Source organism: Castor canadensis, chromosome 13, assembly GCF_047511655.1.
Source record: "Castor canadensis chromosome 13, mCasCan1.hap1v2, whole genome shotgun sequence".
Lineage (NCBI taxonomy): Eukaryota > Metazoa > Chordata > Mammalia > Rodentia > Castoridae > Castor > Castor canadensis.
In genome coordinates this window covers 67,914,874-67,938,220 of record NC_133398.1, presented here as the reverse complement: position 1 = coordinate 67,938,220, position 23,347 = coordinate 67,914,874, and the positions used below count along the sequence as shown (strand labels likewise).

The 23,347-nt window shown below is 33.4% G+C and overlaps 1 protein-coding gene across 2 annotated transcripts in view; it reads right to left on the bottom strand.

The window, feature by feature from the left end:
- The window catches only part of Rfx3 (regulatory factor X3), a 194,637-nt gene that overhangs the window by 21,692 nt on the left and 149,598 nt on the right, over positions 1 to 23,347 (bottom strand). The window contains exons 10-14 of one of the 2 annotated variants that reach the window (XM_074051958.1): positions 21,536 to 21,651; positions 20,865 to 21,019; positions 16,829 to 16,926; positions 14,164 to 14,313; positions 5,877 to 6,085 (exon numbers count right to left, since the gene is read on the bottom strand). In XM_074051958.1, coding sequence (XP_073908059.1) covers positions 5,877 to 6,085; positions 14,164 to 14,313; positions 16,829 to 16,926; positions 20,865 to 21,019; positions 21,536 to 21,651 — 728 coding nt within the window. Of the gene's footprint in view, positions 1 to 5,876; positions 6,086 to 14,163; positions 14,314 to 16,828; positions 16,927 to 20,864; positions 21,020 to 21,535; positions 21,652 to 23,347 lie in introns of those variants that run through there. The other variant, XR_012440462.1, reaches the window with a different exon arrangement.

Below are 23,347 nucleotides of genomic sequence, written 5' to 3'. Positions count from 1 at the left end.
AGTGATACATCACCCATTTGTAACATTAATGTATGTAAAATATAGTAAACATTTAAAACTTTTTCATGAAAAAATTTAAAAGAGAATCTTCTACTTAAAAATGAAAATAAGAACAAAATACTACATAACATTTTTACTCATACTAACACAAACTTGAAGACAATAATTTTGAAAGAAATGCAAAAGCAAAATATTTACTCCTAACATGCATTCATCTTACTGAAGACAGTGTTTAAAATATAGTCCAGAGAAGACAAATGACTAAAAAGAAATAAGACTAATCCCATTCAAAATTAAATACAAGTTAAAGTTAGACATCATCTGTTACCAACCACACTATGAGATTAAAGGACCTAGTGTTACAGAGGGGCTGAGAAGAGAACTCTGTCTCCAAAAGTATAAATTCATGAAACTTGAGGGAGAGATCTAGCAATATTTGTCAAAATTTAATATATTGAATCCTTTGACTTAGCAATTCTAATCCTGGAAATTTACATAAATAAGCAAAGATAGTTTTAATATCAGCAATATCCATCAGGATGCTAAACAAATAATGGCTCATTTATAAACAGAAATATGTGGAATAGTTAAAAAACAAAGTGGACATACAGTTCCTAACCAGGAAACATATCTAGCATTTATTAGTTTAAAAAATCAAAATATATAAGGACATTTATACAAAAACTCTCTCTAAAGTTAAAAAAATCCTGCCTCTAAGAGAGACTTTATTTGCATGGAGATGGTATGTTTCAATAAAATATCATTAGTCACTTTAAAACATTCATCCCCTTCCCCAAAATTCATCTTAAGAGACACATACAGCTGTATACAAAGATAATCATTATTTAATTTTTAAAAAGTGCTTCAAGACATCAAAAACCATATAAATGTTCAATAAGGGAGTAAGAAGATGCTTCAATGTATGATAAATACATATAATGGAATATTTTGAGGACATTAAGATTACAATATGAACTTCTTCCCTTTCACTTTCTATGGTTTAAGATATCCAGGGTCAACTTCAGTCTTACAATATTAAATGGAAAACTCTAGAAATAAACTATTTGTAAGTTTAAATTGTAAGACATTGTCAGTAGCATCACAGAACCTAATGCAGCTCTATTCTACTCTGTTACAGATGTGAATCAGCCAATGTCTAATGTATCCACACTTTATATATTACCTGCTTCTTAGTCACTTAACAGTTACGCTGGTTATCAGATTCAGTCACGTATCACAGTGCTTCCATTAACTCTTACACTATGCTATGTCACAATGTCCCATTATTCATCCTTTTACCAGTGATTTTTTTGGGGGATTAGTAAAATTATGGGTCATTTAGTTTACTCTTTGTATAGTTTTTGTATTTTCCATAGTTTCTAATGTTGAGTTCCTATTAATTTCATTAAAAAATACTTTTTAAGGATGATACTCATTATATTATAGAAAAATAATCCAGAGTCAATTGAATGTCAAAAAATCTTATCAGAGATAACACCACTGATATAAAATGAGTTCTTTCTTTATATATTCCAAAGATAATGCGGCAGAACTATGTTTGATGTACTCAAAGAAAGGCCAGAAGGCCCATGTAGTTGGAGGACAGTGAGCAAGGAGAACACATGGTAAGGTCTAGATGTCCCTAGAAGATGAACAATGTGGGGTCTTGAAGGACAGGGCAAGGCCTTGGGATTTTAATCCAACTATTTTGGAGAATTTTGAACAATTGGACAATCACTTTATTTGAACATAAAGTGTACATGTAATACTAAATCCTGCTGGAACATTTTCAAAAATCTACCGACTTTCAATTATAATACCTAGTTATTTTTAAAAAGTACCAATAAGCATGTTATGAAATTACTGTTCTATGTTTAGAAAAGAATCACTGAGTATCATCAATGCTATGTCTGCCTTATTCTCTTTGTGTTGGGCCTCTGCCCTACATGACAGTACTAAATGACACAGTTAACAGTTTAATTGGAAAAGTATTATACATTTCAGACTTCTGTTAAGAAATGTTACAAAATTAACTACATTGAATTTCAGGTTGCTCAGTTACCATGAATTCAACTCCTTTTAAAATCAGAGTTGTAAACATTCATTATTTTATAATGAATGAGAAATACCTTTGAGTATTCATCTTCATAAAATTCATGGTGTGGAAACTTCAACATATACCCTAACACATGATACTCAACCCACCTCTCTGCATATTTGAGGACACCTCACATCCTTTGTAAGAAGAAAGGTGGATGCATCACATCTATGACCCCCACCCCCACCATGTGAACTCTTTCTTTGAACAGTGCTTACTGTTGAGTCAAAAAGAGTATTAGTTTTTGGAAGACTCATATATTGCCCAGTTGTAGGCAAGCTAGGTTCCCTCCTGTGTCCCTTTTCAAGTCATAATATCAAAACTATGCATTTTGTTATTTATTTATTTGTTTGTTTATTTACTGTGATGCTGGGGATCAAAACCAAGGTCTCAAGCATGCTAGACAAATATTCTACCACTAAGCTACACTCCCAGCCCCGAATTTTGTCCTTTTAAAAAAGGAAATATTTGGAGCTGAGGATGTAGCTCCATGGTAGAGGATGTGCCTAGCATATGCAAGGCCCGGGGTTCAATACCCAACATAACAACAACAAAAGGAGTATTTAGGAAACCTTCATGATGGCCTTCAGGAATGCTCGCTTCTGTTATCCACAAAACAACAGCAGCTGAGAAATGGTTCCATACCTTCTCTATTTCTGCCTTAGAAAGGTAGTGACTTTTTCCTATTCCCAGATGTAGCCATTCAAAGCCAGGTTAAGCAAGAAGAGATCTCCATTCAGGGCAGAGCATGTTTGCAGCAATTTATCAACTGCTGCTACAATGATTCTCTGCCAGTTCATGTCTATATTTCTATGCATGTAAATATGTACACAGAATTTTAGATATTATAAAATGAAGATCTTATTTCAGAACATGAAGGATCTATCTGTATATGTGATTGCCAAACTCACATTGGCATTTGCAAATTTACAAATTTTCGCATTCACAATGCCAAAGACATTTAAAAATACTCTAATTCTGTTTCTCTGATAGTTTGTGGATGCAGTTTTTATTACTCAGTATGTTCTTATGCTTCAGTAAAAGCAGTTCAGATAGTAAAGGGTTTTAAATTTCTAAGCTATTGACTTTGTCTCCCAGCAGGAGGTATGCATCTGTCTGAATGTGCCTTTCCTCTATGGCTCTGAACTGTATGCCTTCAAGCCTTTTTGAAATGAAAATAATAATCATAATAGTATCTAATAATAACAAGCCAATTATCCTCAACTCAGGGAGGACAGAGGGCAGGCAGGTGATGGTCTACTAGGTTTGTATATCTGCAGAGAACAAGAAATACAAGTAAGTAATTTTCTCTTCTTTCAGAATACCTGCAAAAGATTTCTGTGGAGATGAAAACTCCAAGAGGGTACTTCTACAATGGTATCAATTAAATGTAAGGGAAAAAACCCATAGGAAGGAGTAAAGGCAAGTCTGACACTAGCAAAGTAGGAAGCAATAGGGAAAATAACTTGTTTTTTTCTAATGCAGAGGATTGACTTTGCCTTTGGTCATGTAAGTTTTAGAAGAGGCGGTGTTTCTGCTATTTCATCCATTATTCATGAAGCACATAAACCACTCATATTGTTTTCCAGAGAAAAAATTTGGTGATTAAAATACTGACTTCTGAGCAAATGGGAAAACATCTCTGAGGCAATGTTCCTAAAGGAGAATTGTGAATTCTATCACTACTACTACTATTGCTGCATCCACGTTGAAAATACTATGACAATGCTTTCCAGTCTTCTCCTTACACTGAGGAAACCTTACATTTGCTGTCAACTTGTCTCTCATCAACACCTAGATCCAAACCTGGCATTGCCTTCACTGAAGCATACCAGTGGGCCACAGAGTCAGGCAATACCTTAATAAATGCTTCTTAAATCACATGAGCTAAAGGTATGAAACACCCTGGGCTAGACACTAGAAAGCTATTTTCAGGACATAAGGATAATATAACTTTCCCCCTCATGGTACTGGGGGTTGAACTTAAGGCCTTGGGCTTACCAGGCAGATATTCTACCATTTCAGCCTCAACCCAGCCCTTTTTGCTTTAGGTATTTCTTGGATAGGCTTGACTGGCATGAACTCCAATTCTCCACTTAATGCTTCCTGTTAGCTGGCATAAACAGGCACACAACACCACACAGCTTTTATTGATTGAGATGAGGTCTCATGAACTTTTTGCCTGGGCTGGCGTAGAACTATGATCCTTCTGATCTCCACCTCCTGAGTTGCTAGGATTACAGGTGTGAGCTTCTTCTCCCTGTTAACTCTTAATTAAAAATATATAGTGGATGTATACCTCTATTTCAGTTTAAGAAATGACAATGTGGCTAAATCAGTTGAGAAAGAAGAGTCATTTATAATAAAAATCAGAGCAATTACCATTACGAAGGTAGTCAAAACAAGGTATAAATTCTATAGTCAAGGTTTACTAGGTTCACAAGTAGGACTGGTTTTTAAATTCAGTTACTTATTTGTATACCTTCCTTCTTTCCAACTAGCTTTGAAATAAACACTGATGCCCAGATGAAGACCATAGTGTGTACCCACAGCTACATAGTATACCTACAATAATCTTATGATTACTACTTTCTGGTAAGTGCATGAATGCATAGGCTCTAAATTAGGAACTGCCTATACTTAACCATATATAGCTTTTGAACACAAGTCAATGGGGCCATCTTTATCTAAAGAAGCAAATACATGAAGTCTTGCCATAAGAACAAATGCCAGGGTAAGAAATAAAACTCATCTACTTAGCTCATGAAATAGGACACCATCTTCCAATTCTACCCTATATATATGTGTAACAAATGCTGACCAACACAGGTCATAAATGTTCTTTTCAACCTCTGTGGCAAAGCTGTGGCAACATTTGCCATTATATGTCATATAATTAGAAAGCCTGTTCCCTGCTGGGATGCTTCTATGTCTACAAAAAACACATTTCTATTTGTATTGTTTTGGTCAAAAACTGATTAGTATTATGAGAAGATATGCTACTATCTACTAGATTACTGGCTGTGCATCAAAACTACCAGAAGAACTTTTTAGAAACAAACCAAATCAAAACTACTGATCCTGACTATCCCCACTCCTAACTACCAAGATTTTTGATTTATTAGATCTCAGGAGGCAATTAGGGTTTTCTTTTTATAATATTAATTCTGAATTCTGATGAGCAACCAGATTGAAAACAGCTGTAATTGATAAAATTAAGAATTAACTAGGTGCTCTGAAAACAGCTGTAATTGATAAAATTAAGAATTAACTAGGTGCTCTGAATGCACACCAGAATTGTCTGGAGGATTCAAAAACATAGATTGCTAGGCCTTTCCTCCACAGAATTTGATTCAGATAGATTTGGGAGTGACAGTGATGTCACTATTCTAGGGACCACAGTTTGAGGATCACTGAACAAGGGCATGAAAGAAAACCACTTTTAACACGTTAAAATATAAGAAAGAGGGAAGACTGTAACAACAAAATACGGGCAAGAGGAATGACTATCTCTTTTCTGACTGTTCAACACATCATCTAGACTGGAATCTCAAATATTCCCAGCTGAGAACTTCTAGGGTTTCAGGCAAGGGAATTTCTTTTCCTGGAAGAAAGTTTATTTCCATGATGCTTATATATAAAATCATTGAGTTGAGTTAAAGACAGTTATAATAGGAGGTGCCACAAAGTCTAAACTGATTTCTTTGGTCTGAAAAGCATGCATACACACACATATTTACAGAATATGAAGAAAACTTAGGGAAAATGAAGATGATACCTGTAAAAAGACCATTTTAGCAGAAACTGTCTGGCAGCTTTAGGAAAACTGGGTCTTCCTTCATAGGGTTTCAGTGCTTGCATCATTACGTTGTCCAGCCATGCAGCCCACTGCTCCAGCGTGCTCTGCTGCTGAAGGGTCATTTTGAAATCTGTTTCTAGTCTCTGAACCATGTTGTCATCACACTGGCACACCCAGGAAGCCTGCTCCTGGGACAGGCCACAGAAAGCAAAGGAAACATTTAATTCAGCATCTTTTCATTGAGTGTCAACACTCAGGAGCTCCAGTGGTGCAATTGGTTACTGCACAGTAATTATATGAGTGTCAATACTCAGACCAAATGCATGAATGGAAAATTATAATAAAATCTTCAAAGAACTAAAAGAATCAAGAAAATTAAGAACTACTTGTCAGTTGTTATGAAAACCACTGTTGTCAGCTTTAGGAGTTTAGTATTTCTCCTTGCTTATTCTGGTATGTCAAAAAGTAATGTGACATATAAACATGACTTGGTTTTTCTACATTGGCTAGTCTGTGAGAGACTAGAATACATGATCAGTTAAGGTAGATGCCTGAACCAACAGTATGTGGCTCCTTTATCGTATTCTTTTCATAGTGCCTTCAAAAGTTCTCTCCCTACCCTCCATCAGATTAAACTTTAAAATCAATTCATTTAAAAAGACTTAGAGCAACTTGGATGGATAAACAGATTTACTGGCCAAAAGTGATCCCTCAAGATTAAAACAAAAACAAATACTGAATGACAGTAGGTAGAAGCATATGCAGTGTAAGTTTACGGAATGGCAACAGAAATCTCAAGGGTTATCAAAGCAAACCTACGAATGCAAATTCATTCAAAGAACTGAAAACAATGACAAGAACAAAAGTTTTTGTGAGAAAATGTAGACATGCGACATGCCAAGACAAGACATTACTGCAGTTTTCCTTCTGATACTGGTTGGGTTTCATGTTTGGTAATAGCAACAAAAATGGAAACTTTAAAAATTACTATTCAGTGGTTGCCCTAAGTTCCATAATTTTTTCCAGAGCTGTGTTATATGAGGTTATTTGGTAATGTAATATTTGACTGACAATCAGAAGACACAGATTTTAATCTAGATCCTGAATCAACTAAACTGATCTCAAGCAATTAATTTTATTTATTAGATAAAATTTTCCTGAGCATAAAATTAGATAAATGACATTTAGCAAGAATTTTTAAGTTGGGTTCATTATGCCCAGATAAATTTTCAAGATGGGCTTCTTTAAAGGATACCTGAAAAAGCCTAATTCATTCTCTCTCTCTCTCTCTCTCTCTGTGTATGTATATATATATGTGTGTGTGTGTGTGTGTGAATACTTCTGCATTTTTCTGAAAACAGTGTCTATAGCTTTTATGCTATATGCTGTCACAGGACAAGTTCATTCAAATTGACAATTTCAACTAAATAAATCTCTAATCTCTATTCTTCTAGTTCCAGCAACTTTCCTGATCCTATAAACCTTACTTTTTCAAGGGTCATTTCAAACTAGCGGCATTTCAAATACAAAATGCCCCAAATTCAATTCATTTTATTTCCCTCAGGAAAATCAATAGTTTCTTCCATAGCTCAGCTGATACCACCCACTCTCCTTCTTTCTTTTCTTTCTAATTAATTATAAGTTCTTTCAGATACTACCCCCAAAATATAACTTTTAAATATTTTAATTACACTAAAATAAAACTTTAGAAAACATACAAACAAGGAAAAAGGAAGAAGATATTAAGAACACCTAAATAAGAGATAGCTATATGTGGAAAGGTATATACTTCAAGCTTTTCCATGCATATAAAAATAAATATCCATAAATATAATATATGCACATGCTATATTACTTAAGAAATACATTTATAGCATTGTATTACATTTATTATATAATTATAATATTAATAGTTATAATTTGTTATTTATCATATGCATATATAAATTATTAGAATTTTAGAATGCTATTCTATTGACATATAATATTTTAACTAAAAGAGGATCATATTATACATTCTGCCAGATACTCTGCTTAATTTAATCATATATAACTGTCTTTCCCTATAGGCAAATAAAGAGCTATATTTATTTTTCAATGAATGAATTTGTTTAATTGCATGACTATACTATTATTTACATAACCAATTCCATACAGAATTAGACATTTGTCTGTTCCAACTTTTTGCTATTATTAATAAAGCTGGAATTAATAACCTTGTAACTATATTTTTGCTTACTTTTCCACTTATTTCTGTATGCTAAATTTATATAAGAGTAGCTAAGATCTTTTAATATACAGTGTCAAATGTCTCTCAGAAATTTTGTATCAACTTAGAGGTCCATCAGAGTACTCAGAGAAGAATTTTAAGCATCAAAGAAGTTACAGAGAAAGGTTGTATTTTCATTAATGTCTAAGCATTTTTATGGTGATAAAAAACACATAATATTTACCACTTTAATTATTTCTAAGTGTAAAGTTCAGTAGTGTTAACTATATGTACCTCGTAGTATAACAGATCTCTAAACTTTTTCATTTTGCAAAACTAAAACACTATCTCCATTTTAGGGGAGGTTGTTTTTTGTTTGTGTGTCTGTGAAAGGAAGACCGTACGTACTAATATCTATGGAAGAATTTCATTTCTTACATAAATTATTCACTAGTTGTTTGAAAATTAGTTTTTACTAAAAGAAGATGATAATCTAAAGCTAATTTAGAGAAGTAAAACCACAGCATAATAAACTCACTTTTCAAGCGATTTTATATTATATTTCATCTTACTACTCTCTAGATTGAACACATACTAATGATGGAGTACATAAATATTCTATTACAAAAGGAGTTCAGATCAATTCTATACTTGAAAAAACTTAAAAATGAACATTTAAAGATGTTCTTAACTTACAGAAAAATTATATCTGAAATGATATGCAGTGAAGAACTTCAAAATCAAATGCTTTTTAAATATAGAAAAGCAAAACTAAGACCTGTTGAAACTATTCCAGGAATGGGGTGGGGGTGGATAAAGGATAATGATGGAGGGGATGAATTCAACTATGATATAGTCTAAGAACTTTTGTAAATGTCACAATGTACCTCTAGTACAACAAAAATAAATAAATATAGAAATGCAAGTATATGCAATAGGTCATTGTGTCAGTCCACCCACATCTACTTAACCCATAATGTAAATGAAAAACTAATCATTTACATAAAAAATCAGAGTAATACTGTTGTCATACTATCAATTAAGAAAGAAAACCAATTATACTGCAGTGGAAAAATTACCTTCAATGCATGAGGAAAAGAAGATTTAATTAAAAGAGAATGATACAGTGAAAAGAGTTTTATGGATATCCTGAAATGAACTTCCAAGCTCTTAGAATGCTGTAATATTGACACTTACATGTAATTTCATTGCTTGAAACTAACGTCTCCTTATTACATGAGCATTACCCTTCTATTTATCAGTCTTACTGAGATTTAGCTTAGAAGAGGCGGTGATGACTTTCAAATGGTTGGGAGGTGATAAAGGTGAAATGGGAAGTAGGGACCATGGTCCCCTTGGAATAAAAAAGATAGGGAGGTAAAAATGAAATATATTACCTTGAGAAAGAGAAGATTCACTAACTTGAACACAGCTGTGAGAAGCAGAATACAGAGTGAAATGAAGAGCTTACCACTGTGAGTATGGTCCTCACAATTAAGGAAAAAAGTTTGGAGGGCACATGCTTACAGGTTTCAGCACTAATGATTGTCATGGTAGGCCCAGAAAAACTTGACAGTTGACAATAAAAGAGAAAGGGTAGTCTCAAAGTTGCTGGGCGGAGGATAAGGAGAACAGACAAAATAATTGACCGTTTATATGCAAACAAAGATGTTCTCAAGGTTGGTATTATCCACTAGGGAAGAGTTCACTTGTATACTCAATTGGATTGCAGATATGCAAATACACATATGGAAAATGCTAAGAGAACATTTAAAACATTTCCCAGATGTTATTAGAAATTATTCTTAAAATATTTTCCATTATTGATCTTAAATAACTTTTGGAAACTAGAAGTGTTCTTACAATATGATTTCAAAGTTATCTTATTTTGACTTGTAAACTTATTTTTTTGTAAACATATTTTTAAATGAAGATTTGAAATAAATATCAAAGTACAGATTTTAAGGCAATGCATATAATATTCTCAGTAAGTCAGTTAATGTAAATCAACTGAAATATGTGAAGTAGATGGATTTGTAAACCCAAGACAGTATGTTCTTGTAAAGGTTATGTGTTTGTATGTGTATATGTATATGTAAGTATGTTTGTACTTAGAGATAGATGGATAGATGATAGAGATTGAAAAATAACATTATCATATACTAGAAGTTTATGACTAATTCATGAAAGTGACAATGAACATAACTAATTTAGTCTACCCTAAAAATGGGTATATTACTTTTTAATATATCATAGATGATGAAACCAGACAAGATGCAGAGCTTAAAATTTCTTGGAAATGTACTAGTTAATAATTAGGTTTTTATATGGTATTTTAATGGCTTTACTGAGATAAAATTCACATACCATACAACTTACCCATTTAAAGTATACAGTTTAAAGCTTTCTTTTATTATTTCCAGAGTTGTGCATCCCTCACCAAAAGCAATTTTTCCCCAAAAGAAATCCTTCACTTCTTTATCTGTTGCCTTCCAATCTCTCTGACCCCCCAGCCCTAAGCAACTACAAATCTACTTTCTATCTCTACAGATTTATGTTCAGGGCATTTCATATAAATGCAAGCATGCAGTATGTGTTCATTTGTACCCAGCTTCTTTCACTTAGCATAATGTTTCCAAGCTTGCAGTATGAACTGAAGTTTCATTTCTTTTCATAACCCAGAAACATTATACAACCCAAAGCATTGTGCAGATGAGCATTTTATCTGTTCATAAGTTGATAGATATCTGGGTTGTTTCCATTTTTTCTCTAGAGAATTTGAATAATGATATGAACATCCAAGTATAGGTTGAGTACTTTAATCTGAAAATATGAAATATGAAATGTTTCAAAAATCTAAACAAACTGAGTGTTGGATGGGTCAAAAGTTTCAGGTTTTAGTATTTCAGATTTTTGGATGGGGATAATCATGTAGTAAATTCTATTAAAATATCCCAAAACCTCAAAAATTCCAAAATACGAAACACTTTCACTCACAAAGTTTTTGATTAATTTTGATTCAATCTGTGTAAGATATTTTTGTGAATGTATTTCTATTTCTCTTGGGTATATCAAGGAATTGAATTATTCAATCACATGGTACCTCTATGTTCATCTTTTCTGAGGAAATGCCAGACTGTTTTCCAAAGTGGCTGCAACATTTTACAATCCCATGAGTAGGGTATGAGGTTCCAATTTCCCCGCATCCCTACCAAAACTTGTATTAACTGTTTTTTTTTTTATTATACACATTTTAGTGTGCTTCCACTGGTATCTCCTTAGAGTTCTGATTTACATTTCCCTGATGTCTATTGATGCTGAGGATCTTCTTATGTGTTTATGGCCACCTATCTATTTTCTTTAAAGAAATGACTACTTAATACTAGAAATATTAACTCCAGGAAGTAGTAGGAACATCTAGGTATACGGAATGACTTCCTAAGTAGAACTCAAAAAGCTTAGCATCTATGAGAAAAAAATGAACAAATGGGACTGCACCAAACTAAAAAGCTTCTGCACAGCAAAAGAAACAGTCACTAGACTCAAGAGACAGCCCACAGAAGGCGAGAAAATCTTTGCCAGCTATTCATCCAATCACGGACTAATATCCAGAATCTAGAGGGAATTCAAAAACTCAACCCCAAAAGAATCAACATCCCAATGAAGAAATGGGCACATGAATTAAACAGGGAATTCTCAAAGGAAGAGGTACAAATAGCTAGTAAATACATGAAGAAATGTTCAACTTCCCTGGTTGTAAAAGAGATGCAACTCAAACTACATTTAGATTCTATCTTACCCCAGTTAGAATGGCCATATTCAAGGGTAATAACAACAAATTCTGGTAAGGAAGTGCCAAAACAGGAACCCTTATGCACTGTTGGTGGGAATGCAAATTAGTACAACCACTATGGAAAGCAGTATGGAGATTCCTCAAAAAGCTAAAGATAGAACTGCTATATGATCCAATGAAACCACTCCTGGGCATTTACCCAAAGGAACTAAGTCAGGATACAATAGAGAAACCTGTATACCAATGTTCATCACAGCACTATTCACAATAGTGAATAGTTGTTTCCAAGCTATGGAAACAACTCAGATGCCCTACAACTGATGAATGGATCAAGAAAATATTTTACTCAGTCATAATGGAGTTTTATTCAGTCATAAGGAATAATGACGTGTTTTGAAGGTAAATGGATCCAATCTGAGGACATCATGTTAAATGAAGTAAGTCAGGCCCAGAAAGACAAAGGCCACATTTTTTCTCTCATTCATGGAAGATACATCCAAAAGATAAACATATACACAAAAACAGTATGATCATATACAAACTCATATATAGAATGTGTTTGTAACAGCGGAATTACTCTATGGAACTTGGGGAAAAAGGGAAAAGAAAAGAGAATGATAGAGTATCAATAATATAAACATCTGTGGAGGTAGAGGATATAAGGATGTGTACTGAACGATGTTGAAATATGGGGGTGGACAGTAAAGGGGTAATGGAGAGTAATGGAAGGAGTTGAACCCTTCCATTATGGAAGGGACCAAAGTAAAGTATACTCACAGTGGGGACACATTGAGAAACCCCATTCAAAATTGACCTAAATATTAATAATTAAAGTCAGGACTGTAAAATAGGTACACAGTATGTGAGTGAGTATGGAGGGTACTAGTTGGAGGGAGGAGGGTGAATGAAAGAGATTAAGGTGAGGGTATATAACTGATAGAATTGATACACTTACGAAACAGAACAAAGAAACCTCTTGTAATTGCTTTAAGTAGGGTGGGAGGTGGAGGGAAAGAAAATGGGGGTGATCTAAACAATGTACAATATAAGCCTAATCAGAAATGTCACTATGAATCCCTCCCCATATAACGAATTGTATTATAAATTGTATACTAATAAACAATTTATAATACAAAAAGAAATGTCTGATCAGATTTTTGCCATTTTAAAAATGAGGTTGCCTGCCTGGTAGCGAGGGGGTGGGGGTGGGGAGAAGGGAGGGGGCGGGGGAGGTAGGGAGAGGGTGGGGGAAAAGGGGGAGAAATGACCGAAACATTGTATGCACATATGAATAAAAGAAAAAAAAGTGAGGTTGCATTTTTATTACTGGGCTGTCATAGTTCTTTATATATTCTATATAAAGGTCCTTTATCAGATATTGATTTGCAAAATGTTTCTGACATCTTGTGGGATGTCATGTCATTTTTTTTGGTGGTCTTTTTTGAACTCCCAAAGTTAAAAAGTCTGATTATGTTCAACTTATATATTTTTTCCTTCGTTGCTTATGCTTAGATAGGACTAGCATTACTCTCATATGGTAATAATTAGCTTTATTACTTTAGTATCAGAAAATACTTGGTAGAATTCTGTAATAATATTCCTAAATTAGCTGTTTTTCAAGTATACTTTAAAGTACAAGTAAATAACTTGATCATGAGGTTAAAATTTTTTTCACTGAGACTTATTACACCTAACTCTTTTCAAGTGATTAAGTATTTCCTATGTATCTATAATAAATTTTGAAACACAGTTGGTTTTAGTTCTTTCAAGGTAGGTTACTATAAATAATAGAACTACCTCTGTGTAAGACATGGTACAAATTACAAAATATGTAAGCAATAATCTAAGACAGGTGTTACAAGGTGGAAAAGTAAAGCACAGAGCAGTTAAGTAACTTCCCAAAAACCCAAACATATTAGAAGGAAGAGTTTAATTTCTTCCCTGACTACAATGACTGAGATCTTCATTATCCTTTAATTATTAGGCAAACCCTGATTATATATTATGCTGCCTTACAGAAGTATGGACCTTTGCAGACACTGACTACAAAACAAAGGTGAAGTAAAGTCATATCTGGAGTGTGTGTGGCTTAAGCAATAGAACAGAAGCCTAACAAGAGTGAGGCCCTGAGTTCAAATGTCAGAAAACTCCCCTCATATAGGACATTGTGAATATAGTGAATACAGATTCTACCTGTACATATGTAAAACTTTGAAAAAAAATGATGATCCTAATTTAGAAGAACAAATAAGAAGACAGAGTACCTGGACATTGGCAAAGTCAACACGGTTGAGGTCATTGAGCATCTGGTTGATCTGAGAAGTGTTCTGAAGCACTGCTCGAGCCGCCTGGGCCAGGTGATTGAGTGATGTATATCTTCGCAGAGTCTGGGCAAAGGCACTTACAGCAGCAACCTGTAGTAGAGAAACCCAAGGAAGCTGGGAATTTTTTTTTTCCAGTTAATGAAACCACTGCATCTTCAAGTCTTTTTCTACCTTGCCAAATTTAAGTGCTTTGACATGTATTTCGAGTTCTTTTGGTGAGAGAGGTTACTGTGAATTGTAACATTTAAATCTCTTAAACCAAGAATTGTTTTCCTTTTGAGCATATTGAGGTCAAGACTAAAACAAACTCCCACATTTTTTCAACATCTGAGTGCAGCATTAACTAAACTAGTCTTGCAAATAACTACTGAAGCAATAGTAAAAAATGGCTTTGTCTAGGGAAGTAAAAAAAAAAAAAAGGTTGGCTTTCATTTCTTTTTTATTCTTTTTAGAACAATTAGAAACCAGGCAAATAAAAAACATTTATTTTTATTTAGAAAGGCAAATTACATAGCCATACTTTTTTAATCAGATAAAAATACTTTATAGAGCACTACCATTTACCCTTATGACTTATAACAAGTTGGATGATTCTGACATGAAATAAGAGAGCTCTTAGCTTTTATTAGCTAATAAGTTCTTCTAAGCAATTGGAAGAACTCTTTTTCAGAATCTGAATTTCTTTGAATGGACTATCCAGGAAGACTAGGAAGAAAAAGTAGTCAGTGTTTATTCACCTCAACCTCTGCTTTCTTCCTGTTTTCCTTTTCCAAAGCTACCATGGTTCTGGGGAAAGGAGGGGATTTCCTAATGCCATGGCTTTCACCCTTTACCTTTCAGACCTAGAGATGGTGAAGACTTCACACTATTGCTAGTTTTAGGATGCTTAGCCATCCCCTCTTGGTTTTTCAACTCTGTTTACATCTTTGGAAATAAACTCTTAAACTCTCTGCAATAACTCTGCCACCCTGATATACATTTGTTTTTTTCTGGGATCCTAAATAAACTAGTTTATGCTGAATGATATTAAAGCTAATGAAAAAAAGATCCAGATACATATCTAGCTCTCATGATTTCATGGAAATTTGTTACACTCACAGTAGATCTAATGATTTGAAACTTCTAAAAGCATGTTAAAAACTTTATGTATCTGTTAAGAAAATATGTTATTGCATTATGTTTTATGGGTATGTAAGAAGCAAGTAGTGGAAGAGTCAGTTGGTTGAATGGTAGAATGTGTTTGCAGAGCAAAGAATGTTCTATCTTGATAGTGGGAGGTTTTAGGACTGTATCGAATGTGGGGGAAAACTTGCACACCCTCAAAAAAAGTCTTACATATACTTTGGTTTCTCTTTGAATTGTATAAATCTTCCACATTTTACTAAAGTCTTATATATTTTTCCATTTTGTGGTTTATATTCATCCAAGTACATACTACATGACCAGGCATGAAGTTAAGTGTCTCACATATACTACCTTATTGAACTAACATAACCATTTTATTAGACACGCATTATGATTTATAGATATTCAGTAGCTTGCTCAGGGTTATATAGAGTGATTTGAACCAGGGTTATATAGAGTGATTTGAACCACAACACGCATTTGAAAGTTGTTCCCTGTCAGGGTAAATTATTTTGTTTGAGTGCTCAGCAAAAAAAAGGCAGCATATCAATTACAGTGGAAGGTACTCTCCACCATGGTAAATCATCCAAATCAACTCTGGAGTCAATGAGATGGCTAATGTTGTAAACAATGTTGCTACCACATTCACTTTGATGACTCTGGAAAGGAAAGTGCTTTCAGCTGTTGGAGATATTCTTATGAATGTGACTACTTTGCAAGTTGGAAAGGATTCCTCTGTCATAGTCAAATAGTACCTTCCTTTTTTTTTGCCCACATCAATGTGGTACTCTACAATAGTACTTCCAAAGAGAACTTTCTGTGATGATGGAAATGCTCCATATATATGCTGTCCAATATGGTGTCCACTAGTCATTTGCAGCTATTGAGCACTTGAAATGTAGTTAATATGACTATGCAAGCAAATTCTTCTCATTTCATTTAATTTTAATTTAAAGTTCAAATTTATATAGACAAATGTGGCTAGCCCTACTGCATTGATAGCACAGCTCAAAAGCAACATTTAAGGTGGGTATATCAATGAAATGTTGCCTGCATGTTTTAGAAAGAGAAAACTTTATTGGCAAACCTTAAGCTAAAGCAGAGAGAACTGGGAGCTACCTTTGTTTCCAAAGAGATTTGTCAGTGAGTAGAACTCAAATCTATTAACTGTGCTCCTAAACTCAAGGATAAGATAAATTGCTGGGAGTCTAATAGTGGATGTAGCCACTGGCCAAAACTCAGGAATGTGATTTCTGACACCAAAATTTGTATAAAGTACAGACTCAGTCCAATCTGGCTACGGGCTATATGGTGTATACTAGAATTCACATCTCTAACTATGTGGAATATATTTGGATTAGAATATTTACATACCTAGCTGTGTGTAATATTCTGCATTACTGATCAATTATGAGATAATTATCCACTTGAAGAAAAGGTTTTCTAAACACAAAAGAAAAAGCAAAGACGCAAAGTGTACCTTGGTTTGTATCATTCTCTGTGGAATATTGTTCATGGCATTGGAAAGCCAACCTTCAAGGCTTTTTGCAAAATTTCGAATGGCTTGGGTCAAGGCACCTACATGATAAAGAATAAAGGCAGAAGGAAAAAGAAAAAGTAAAAGAATAAGGGAAAATATATATACATAAAACCCAACATAGCACAAATCAGAATTTATACTGTCCTCATCAACAAAACTAACATTATTCCTAATCTCTTAGTACATCAAAGAATTGTATTTTGGTCTTTGTTTCTCTTTTAAAAGCTATTTTGTTCCCAGATATTTATGAAGCTGTTTTGGTCCCATATATTTATGAAACTTTGTTGGAAAATAAAAATATTCAAACATTTTTGCTTGTAGTCACATATACCAGTTGTGAATATACTTATGGGATTTTTCTATCTTGGACAAAAAAAACTTTTCATTAATGGTTCTGTGTTAAAAGGCTAAGCATTTTCTTTATAAATTCTTCATCTTGATTGCTTTCAAGCTTTTAACCTATTTTCATACCTTTAGTTAAAAAGAAATATAGCACAAAGCTTTCTTTTACTCTATGCAACTATTTACACTAGGACCCATGAATTGGCAGTACTAGAATTTAAACTCTGGGCCTAGCACTTGATAGGCAGTTCTCTAATACTTGAGCCATGCCTCCAGCCTAGAATCCATGAACTGGAATATTTATCTTTCTTGCTGAGAAATAAGGTAAAAATTAAAATTGTATGGCATGAAAGTTTTGAATATCTATTTTCTGCTTCACTTAGTAGGTAAAGATAAAAGATCAATGTGATAAAATTGCTGACACAGAAAACAATGTTCATAAAATACTCCTAAAACAATCCATTTATATTGTTCATGTTTGTTAAAACCTGGTATAGGATAGGTCACATGACAAGATTTTATGGTGGTCATAAAATGTTTAGAAGTATTTCCATTTACTACTGATAACTGTATTTTTACAATAGGGATCTGTTTACTGAGACTGCTCAACAGTATTCTACTTCCCCTATACCTATGACTCCACACAATGGAGAGCAGTTTTAGAAACCTAATAGATAAGTGTTTGAAGCACCCACAACGTAAAAGTCATATCTGTAGGTTCTCTACAATGTGGTAGATATCAAAATCTGTAGTCTACTAAAGAAAATGAAGTTATATTTTTGGCCAGCTGCTCCCAAGAATATGTTAATGATGTGATTAAATTATTTTTCTTTCTGTGTTTAAGTGAGTCTGACATGCTTCTCTGTTACATTTATCAAAACAGGTTTTAGGAGTAATTTAGTTCACTCAAGTTATTTACAAAAGATAAATTTTATTATTCCAATTATAAAACAACTAAATTTGTTTTATTAATTGGTTAAATGACAGAAGAGATTGAAATTTGCTTAGAAAAAATACAAGTACAGACTCTTAACCACAAGAATTGGAAACATGGCATCAGAACTTTCTTAAGAACTAATATTTTGAAATCTCCAAAGCTTCCCACATCAGCCAAAAAAAGAAAAAAAAAACAAAAACAAAAATATCTTTCTGTTGTGTTATGTACTTGAACCATGGAGTACAGGCATGAATGAAAATGAAAAGGAGTGAAGAAAAATTAAAAACTCAGTAAAATTTTGCTCTTGATTCAATTTGGCATATTCCATTTTCCTACAATTAATATATAGTAACTATTTCACTTGAAAAAAACCCCTAAGTACCTATTTATGTTATTTTTTTAAAAGTCAATATGGGCCTTATTTTTATTTAGACAAACTTGACACAAAGAAGATTATCACAGCAAAATTCACTATACAACTATTAGATACTATTAAAAATGTTAAAAAATAAAAGGATATATTTTGCATACTAAATGACATTCTGGGCCACCTCTAATTATACTCTTAATTGTCCATTTAAGTGTTACCAGTTAAGTTCTTATACAGTACTTCACACATTTTTTTTTTCCATCTTCAAATAAATGTATTTTAGAGTATAGTAGCTTCAAGCTGACTTTAAATTAATGTGATGTGCAGACTTTTTTGTTGTTGTTGTTGTTGTTAAAAAAAGAAATCCCATCTGGACAGTAAATGGCAGAGTGAAGTACTAGTAGCCAATTAAAAAAAATTAAGTTTTTTCTCTCTGTAGGGATTCGTGTAAGATTAAAATTGTAAAGATCAACTCTGACAATTTCTAAAGAGTTGTAAATGGATGGTTGGGAATTTAAAATCAATTTCAAAACTGACTTGCCTTAACCTGTTCAAGATTAGTACTGAAATGCATGCCCCCCAGATGATAGCTACCTACATGGTCTTTTATATTTTATTTCATTAAGCCTCATTATAGAACAGGAACTAAATTTCCAAATTACTTTGTAGGGTAGTAGATTAATGCATCTTGTAATTTCATAGAAATAAAGCCATTCAGTTTTCTGCTGAATGTAAAGACAAACTATTTCACAGAATAAAATTTGCAAAAGGGAAGGGGCAAGTTTACCACGTTCTTAAATTTTGGAGGCTTAAAGTCAATTAATATTGATACATGATTTAAATTAGGGAACTATTAATTTCACAAGTTAAAGTTTTATGCTAATACATAAGTTAAAGATTTCAGGATTGTTTAATAAATACTAATGTTGTTGATTTGCTTCAAAAAAGAAAACACTCACTTCTTGTATCTCATGAGAGAAACTGTATTGCTGGAAAATGTCATAGGCTAATGAGCTACCCTATGCAACTTCTTTTAAACATCCCTAGAGATTATCACTGAAAGCACGGACAGCAAGAGAGTAATAAGGAAAATCAGATTCTGGAACATAAACCAGTGAAATTTTCCATGTCAACATCAATTTTCATCAATTTCTAGTCAGGGAACTTGGGGTAGATACAGTAGAACACATTAGCAAGTTGTAACGTTTTAAGAGACTGTCTGTCAGTGGCAATTCTTTTGTTTTTACTTATTCTTCCCTAACTGTATGTTGGGTTGCTGTAATATATGCAAATGTGTCTAAGCATCTACCTTAGGATAGTGGAAAATATATGAAAGAATTCATACATTCCACTGTTGCCAGTTGTATTTGGAAGAAAAGAAAGCATAAACATACAGATGTTAACACTTTCCTTGTTTCTTCTACAAAACCCTATTTATATATTTTCTAAACTAATTTAAGAGAAATTATCTGTGAACAGCATACTTGTAGTACGTGGCTGCCAATTTCACAACTAAAAGATTGCTCTGACTTTTATTAACGTCACTGTGGAGGGGAAACTGTATTATATCTTCAATGTTAAGGTCGTATCTGCTCATACAGATGAAGGTGTAAAATAGTTTCAACTGCTTCTAACAGTATCTGTAGTAGCATTCATATTGATCCCTGCAGAAAATAGCTTTGCTTGCTATAAGGTAGTTTAAAAAGCAGCATCACTTAAAAAAGTAATCTAAACTATCTCTGTAATTCCCATTTACTTCATAGTGGGGATATGATGCTTGTATAGTTATATAGTTTTTTTTTTTTCTCTCAAATGCCAGTTAAGCATTACTGCTAATGGAAAGTGAATTTGTAGTTCTTAACATTATATTGGTGACAAAGTAAATGATTTTGTAAAGGAATCCAACGCTGCTAGAAACCAAGATAAATTCATTTCAAATCAAAAGCAACCATGAAAGCAGTGGGCCTGCAATTACAGATTTCAGTAATTTTTGCCTGTATGAAGGGAACCTTATTCTTGGGTAAAATACTTTTTTCATAGTTGACTGTGTTCCTGCAATTCGTTTATTGGGCTGTCACATCTACAGGTTGGCTTTTTTTTTTTCTGAATCAAAAAGAAAATGAAAGACTACAATAAGGGCCATTTCCTCCCTTTTATTGTAGTTTTTCTCTAGGCTGCTGTCATGCAATACAGTGTATTGCATGTTTTTTATTTGTCGAATTTAAATGAAATTAGGATCATTCCAGAATGCAACCATTATTTCCCCAAACTTCCTGGGTGGTATGTATGAGAACAAAAGCATCCATAGTTGTCTGCATTTAACTTACTAGGAATAGGTCTAAGGACGTCGGGGATGAGAATCTCCACCAAAGCCTGGTACATCCCATGGTCACAGTTACACATCCATTTCAGGATAGACTCATGTTTGCACAGAGTTATCAGCTTTGCTTTCGGAAGTCGACTTTCTATTTCACTCAGATTGCTGGTGTGAATAAATGTAGCAAATGAATAGATGGCAAATGAGGATAAAAAAGAAAATGGACTTTAAAAATAGTTTATTAAATATTACTGAGGTTAGAACTATACCACCATTGTACTGGTGCCATATGGCTGGATTATATATGTGTGTGTGTGTGTATATATATATCTATATATATCTATATATAGATATATATATATGCATATATATATAAACACTCCCCCAGAGCTGCCTATGCACATTCATATTTTCTGATGGTGTGAAAGGCAGATATGATAGTAATTCCATGAGGGTGAAACAGTTGTACCATAGTCCCCCAATCAATAAAGATGGAAGAAATATACACATACTTAAACCTCAAGAGAGCAGTTTGGGGTTTATTTTTAGGATGGCCAAAGCATCAATCTATTCATACAAAGTTATCAGATAAGGTTCACAACTGGTATACATATCTCTAATCTATTAGTTGTTGTATCTACTAACCCATGAAATGAATTGGAAAAGCATACTGACTCTGACCTTGATTCAGTAATGGTAGTGCCGTCAGTTGGAGTAGAGGGAGAATAGCGCCAGAATGTTTGCCACAATTTTTCTATCAGGCTAAATTGAAGATTCACAACAACGTCCAATATTGCCTAAAAAACAAAATGGCCAAACCATAACACTTCCCATACTCCCCACAGTTCTCTTACTTTCTTGTCAGCTGTTCTTAAAAGAGCATCATGTACATTTCCTTCAGGGTACAAATCATTCCATATGCATTTGCTCTCTCTTCCACTAAACTTGCCCTTTTTATTGTGGTGCACACTAGTCACATGTGTCTACTATGAGAGTACTAGAAATGTGGCCACTCCAAAATGTGATATACTATAAGTGTATCCAAGACAATAAAAACCAAAGGATGTAAAATAAGTACTATTTTACTTACATTTTAATTTACTTTATGTTTGCATGTTGCAATGATAATATACTGGATTTTGAAGACAGTCAAAGAATGTACAATTAACAGTTTGTTCCTGTTATCTACCCATTGAAATTCCAACACCACTACACTTCAGTGACTTAGTAACAAAAGAATTGAAAATAATTAAAAATTTGTGTACAGTGTTTTTTTGTTGAAATAAAAACACTGCATTTTAAAGACTTAGTAAGAAAAATATAAAAGTAATTAGTAATAGTTTATATTGTTTCCATGTTGAAATAACATACTATATTTCACACTCAGTAAAAAAAAGGAATTTAAATTTTGTTCTTCTTGCTTAGATTGTAATGACATCAAATTATATTTTAGAAACATAGAGAATAGAATAAAAGTTAATTAGTGAAGCAGTTAATTTGTTTTTATTATTTGTATTTTTAGTGATAACAAACGTAGAAATTTAGTGATTTCCACTTAGAACAAAATGTTACAATCACTAATATGAAATTTATACATAGTAATTTCTTAATAACACTTAATATTTCAAAGGCTCAGGAAGAAAAAAGGAATGCAAAATTAATAATTTGTTCATTTTTCATACCGCTTGTATTTTGAAATAATGCGTAGCATTTTAAAGACCGATTAAAATAAATGTGAAATTAACAATTTATTTATGTTACTTCCACTTTCAATTTACATTACTTTGCAGCATTTTGTGTTAAATAAGATGTTTTTAAAATAAAATCCAGTATTGGTATTGTCTGACAATACTACTTATAAATATGGAGGGAGACCCTAATATAATGAGATTTTTGTATGGTAAAGATCTCCTGTGGCTCGTAAGTTACAACATGGTGAAACTGAACTAAATTTTACCATAAGTGGAGACTGGCTAGAAAATAAAAGCAAAAAATAACTCTTGAAAGACTAATCAGAAAAACTTGTACTCCTTCCATAATGGCTTTATATCCTGTCCTCACACCTTTCTTTTCCTCTCCATTTTCAAGCTTGCTTTTCTTTCTTTCCATTCTCTTCCTAACTTTTCTTTCTTTCCCTTTATGTACTGCTTTCTTTTGCCTCTATTGTTGTTCCCAATCTACCTACCAATTCAGTCCACATCAGTTCTCTTTGGGCTGGGTGACTACTAGTCATCCAAATGGGCACATGTGAAGAGTGTGGTGGTGCTCATGTGTAGTAGATGGAGTTAAGGCTGAGCTAATTCTGCTAAAGCTGCTGACTGTGCGTTCTGGGGTGCTCCGAGCTATGAAGAAACTGGAGTGAACAGGACTCCAGAGGATAGCACCTCTCTGGGCAGAAAAAGGACATAGCAAGCAGCCATCTTTGGTCACACAATGCTTTCCATTCCCAATTAGGGAATCCAACCTTATTTCTGCATACTTCCTCTACAGAGA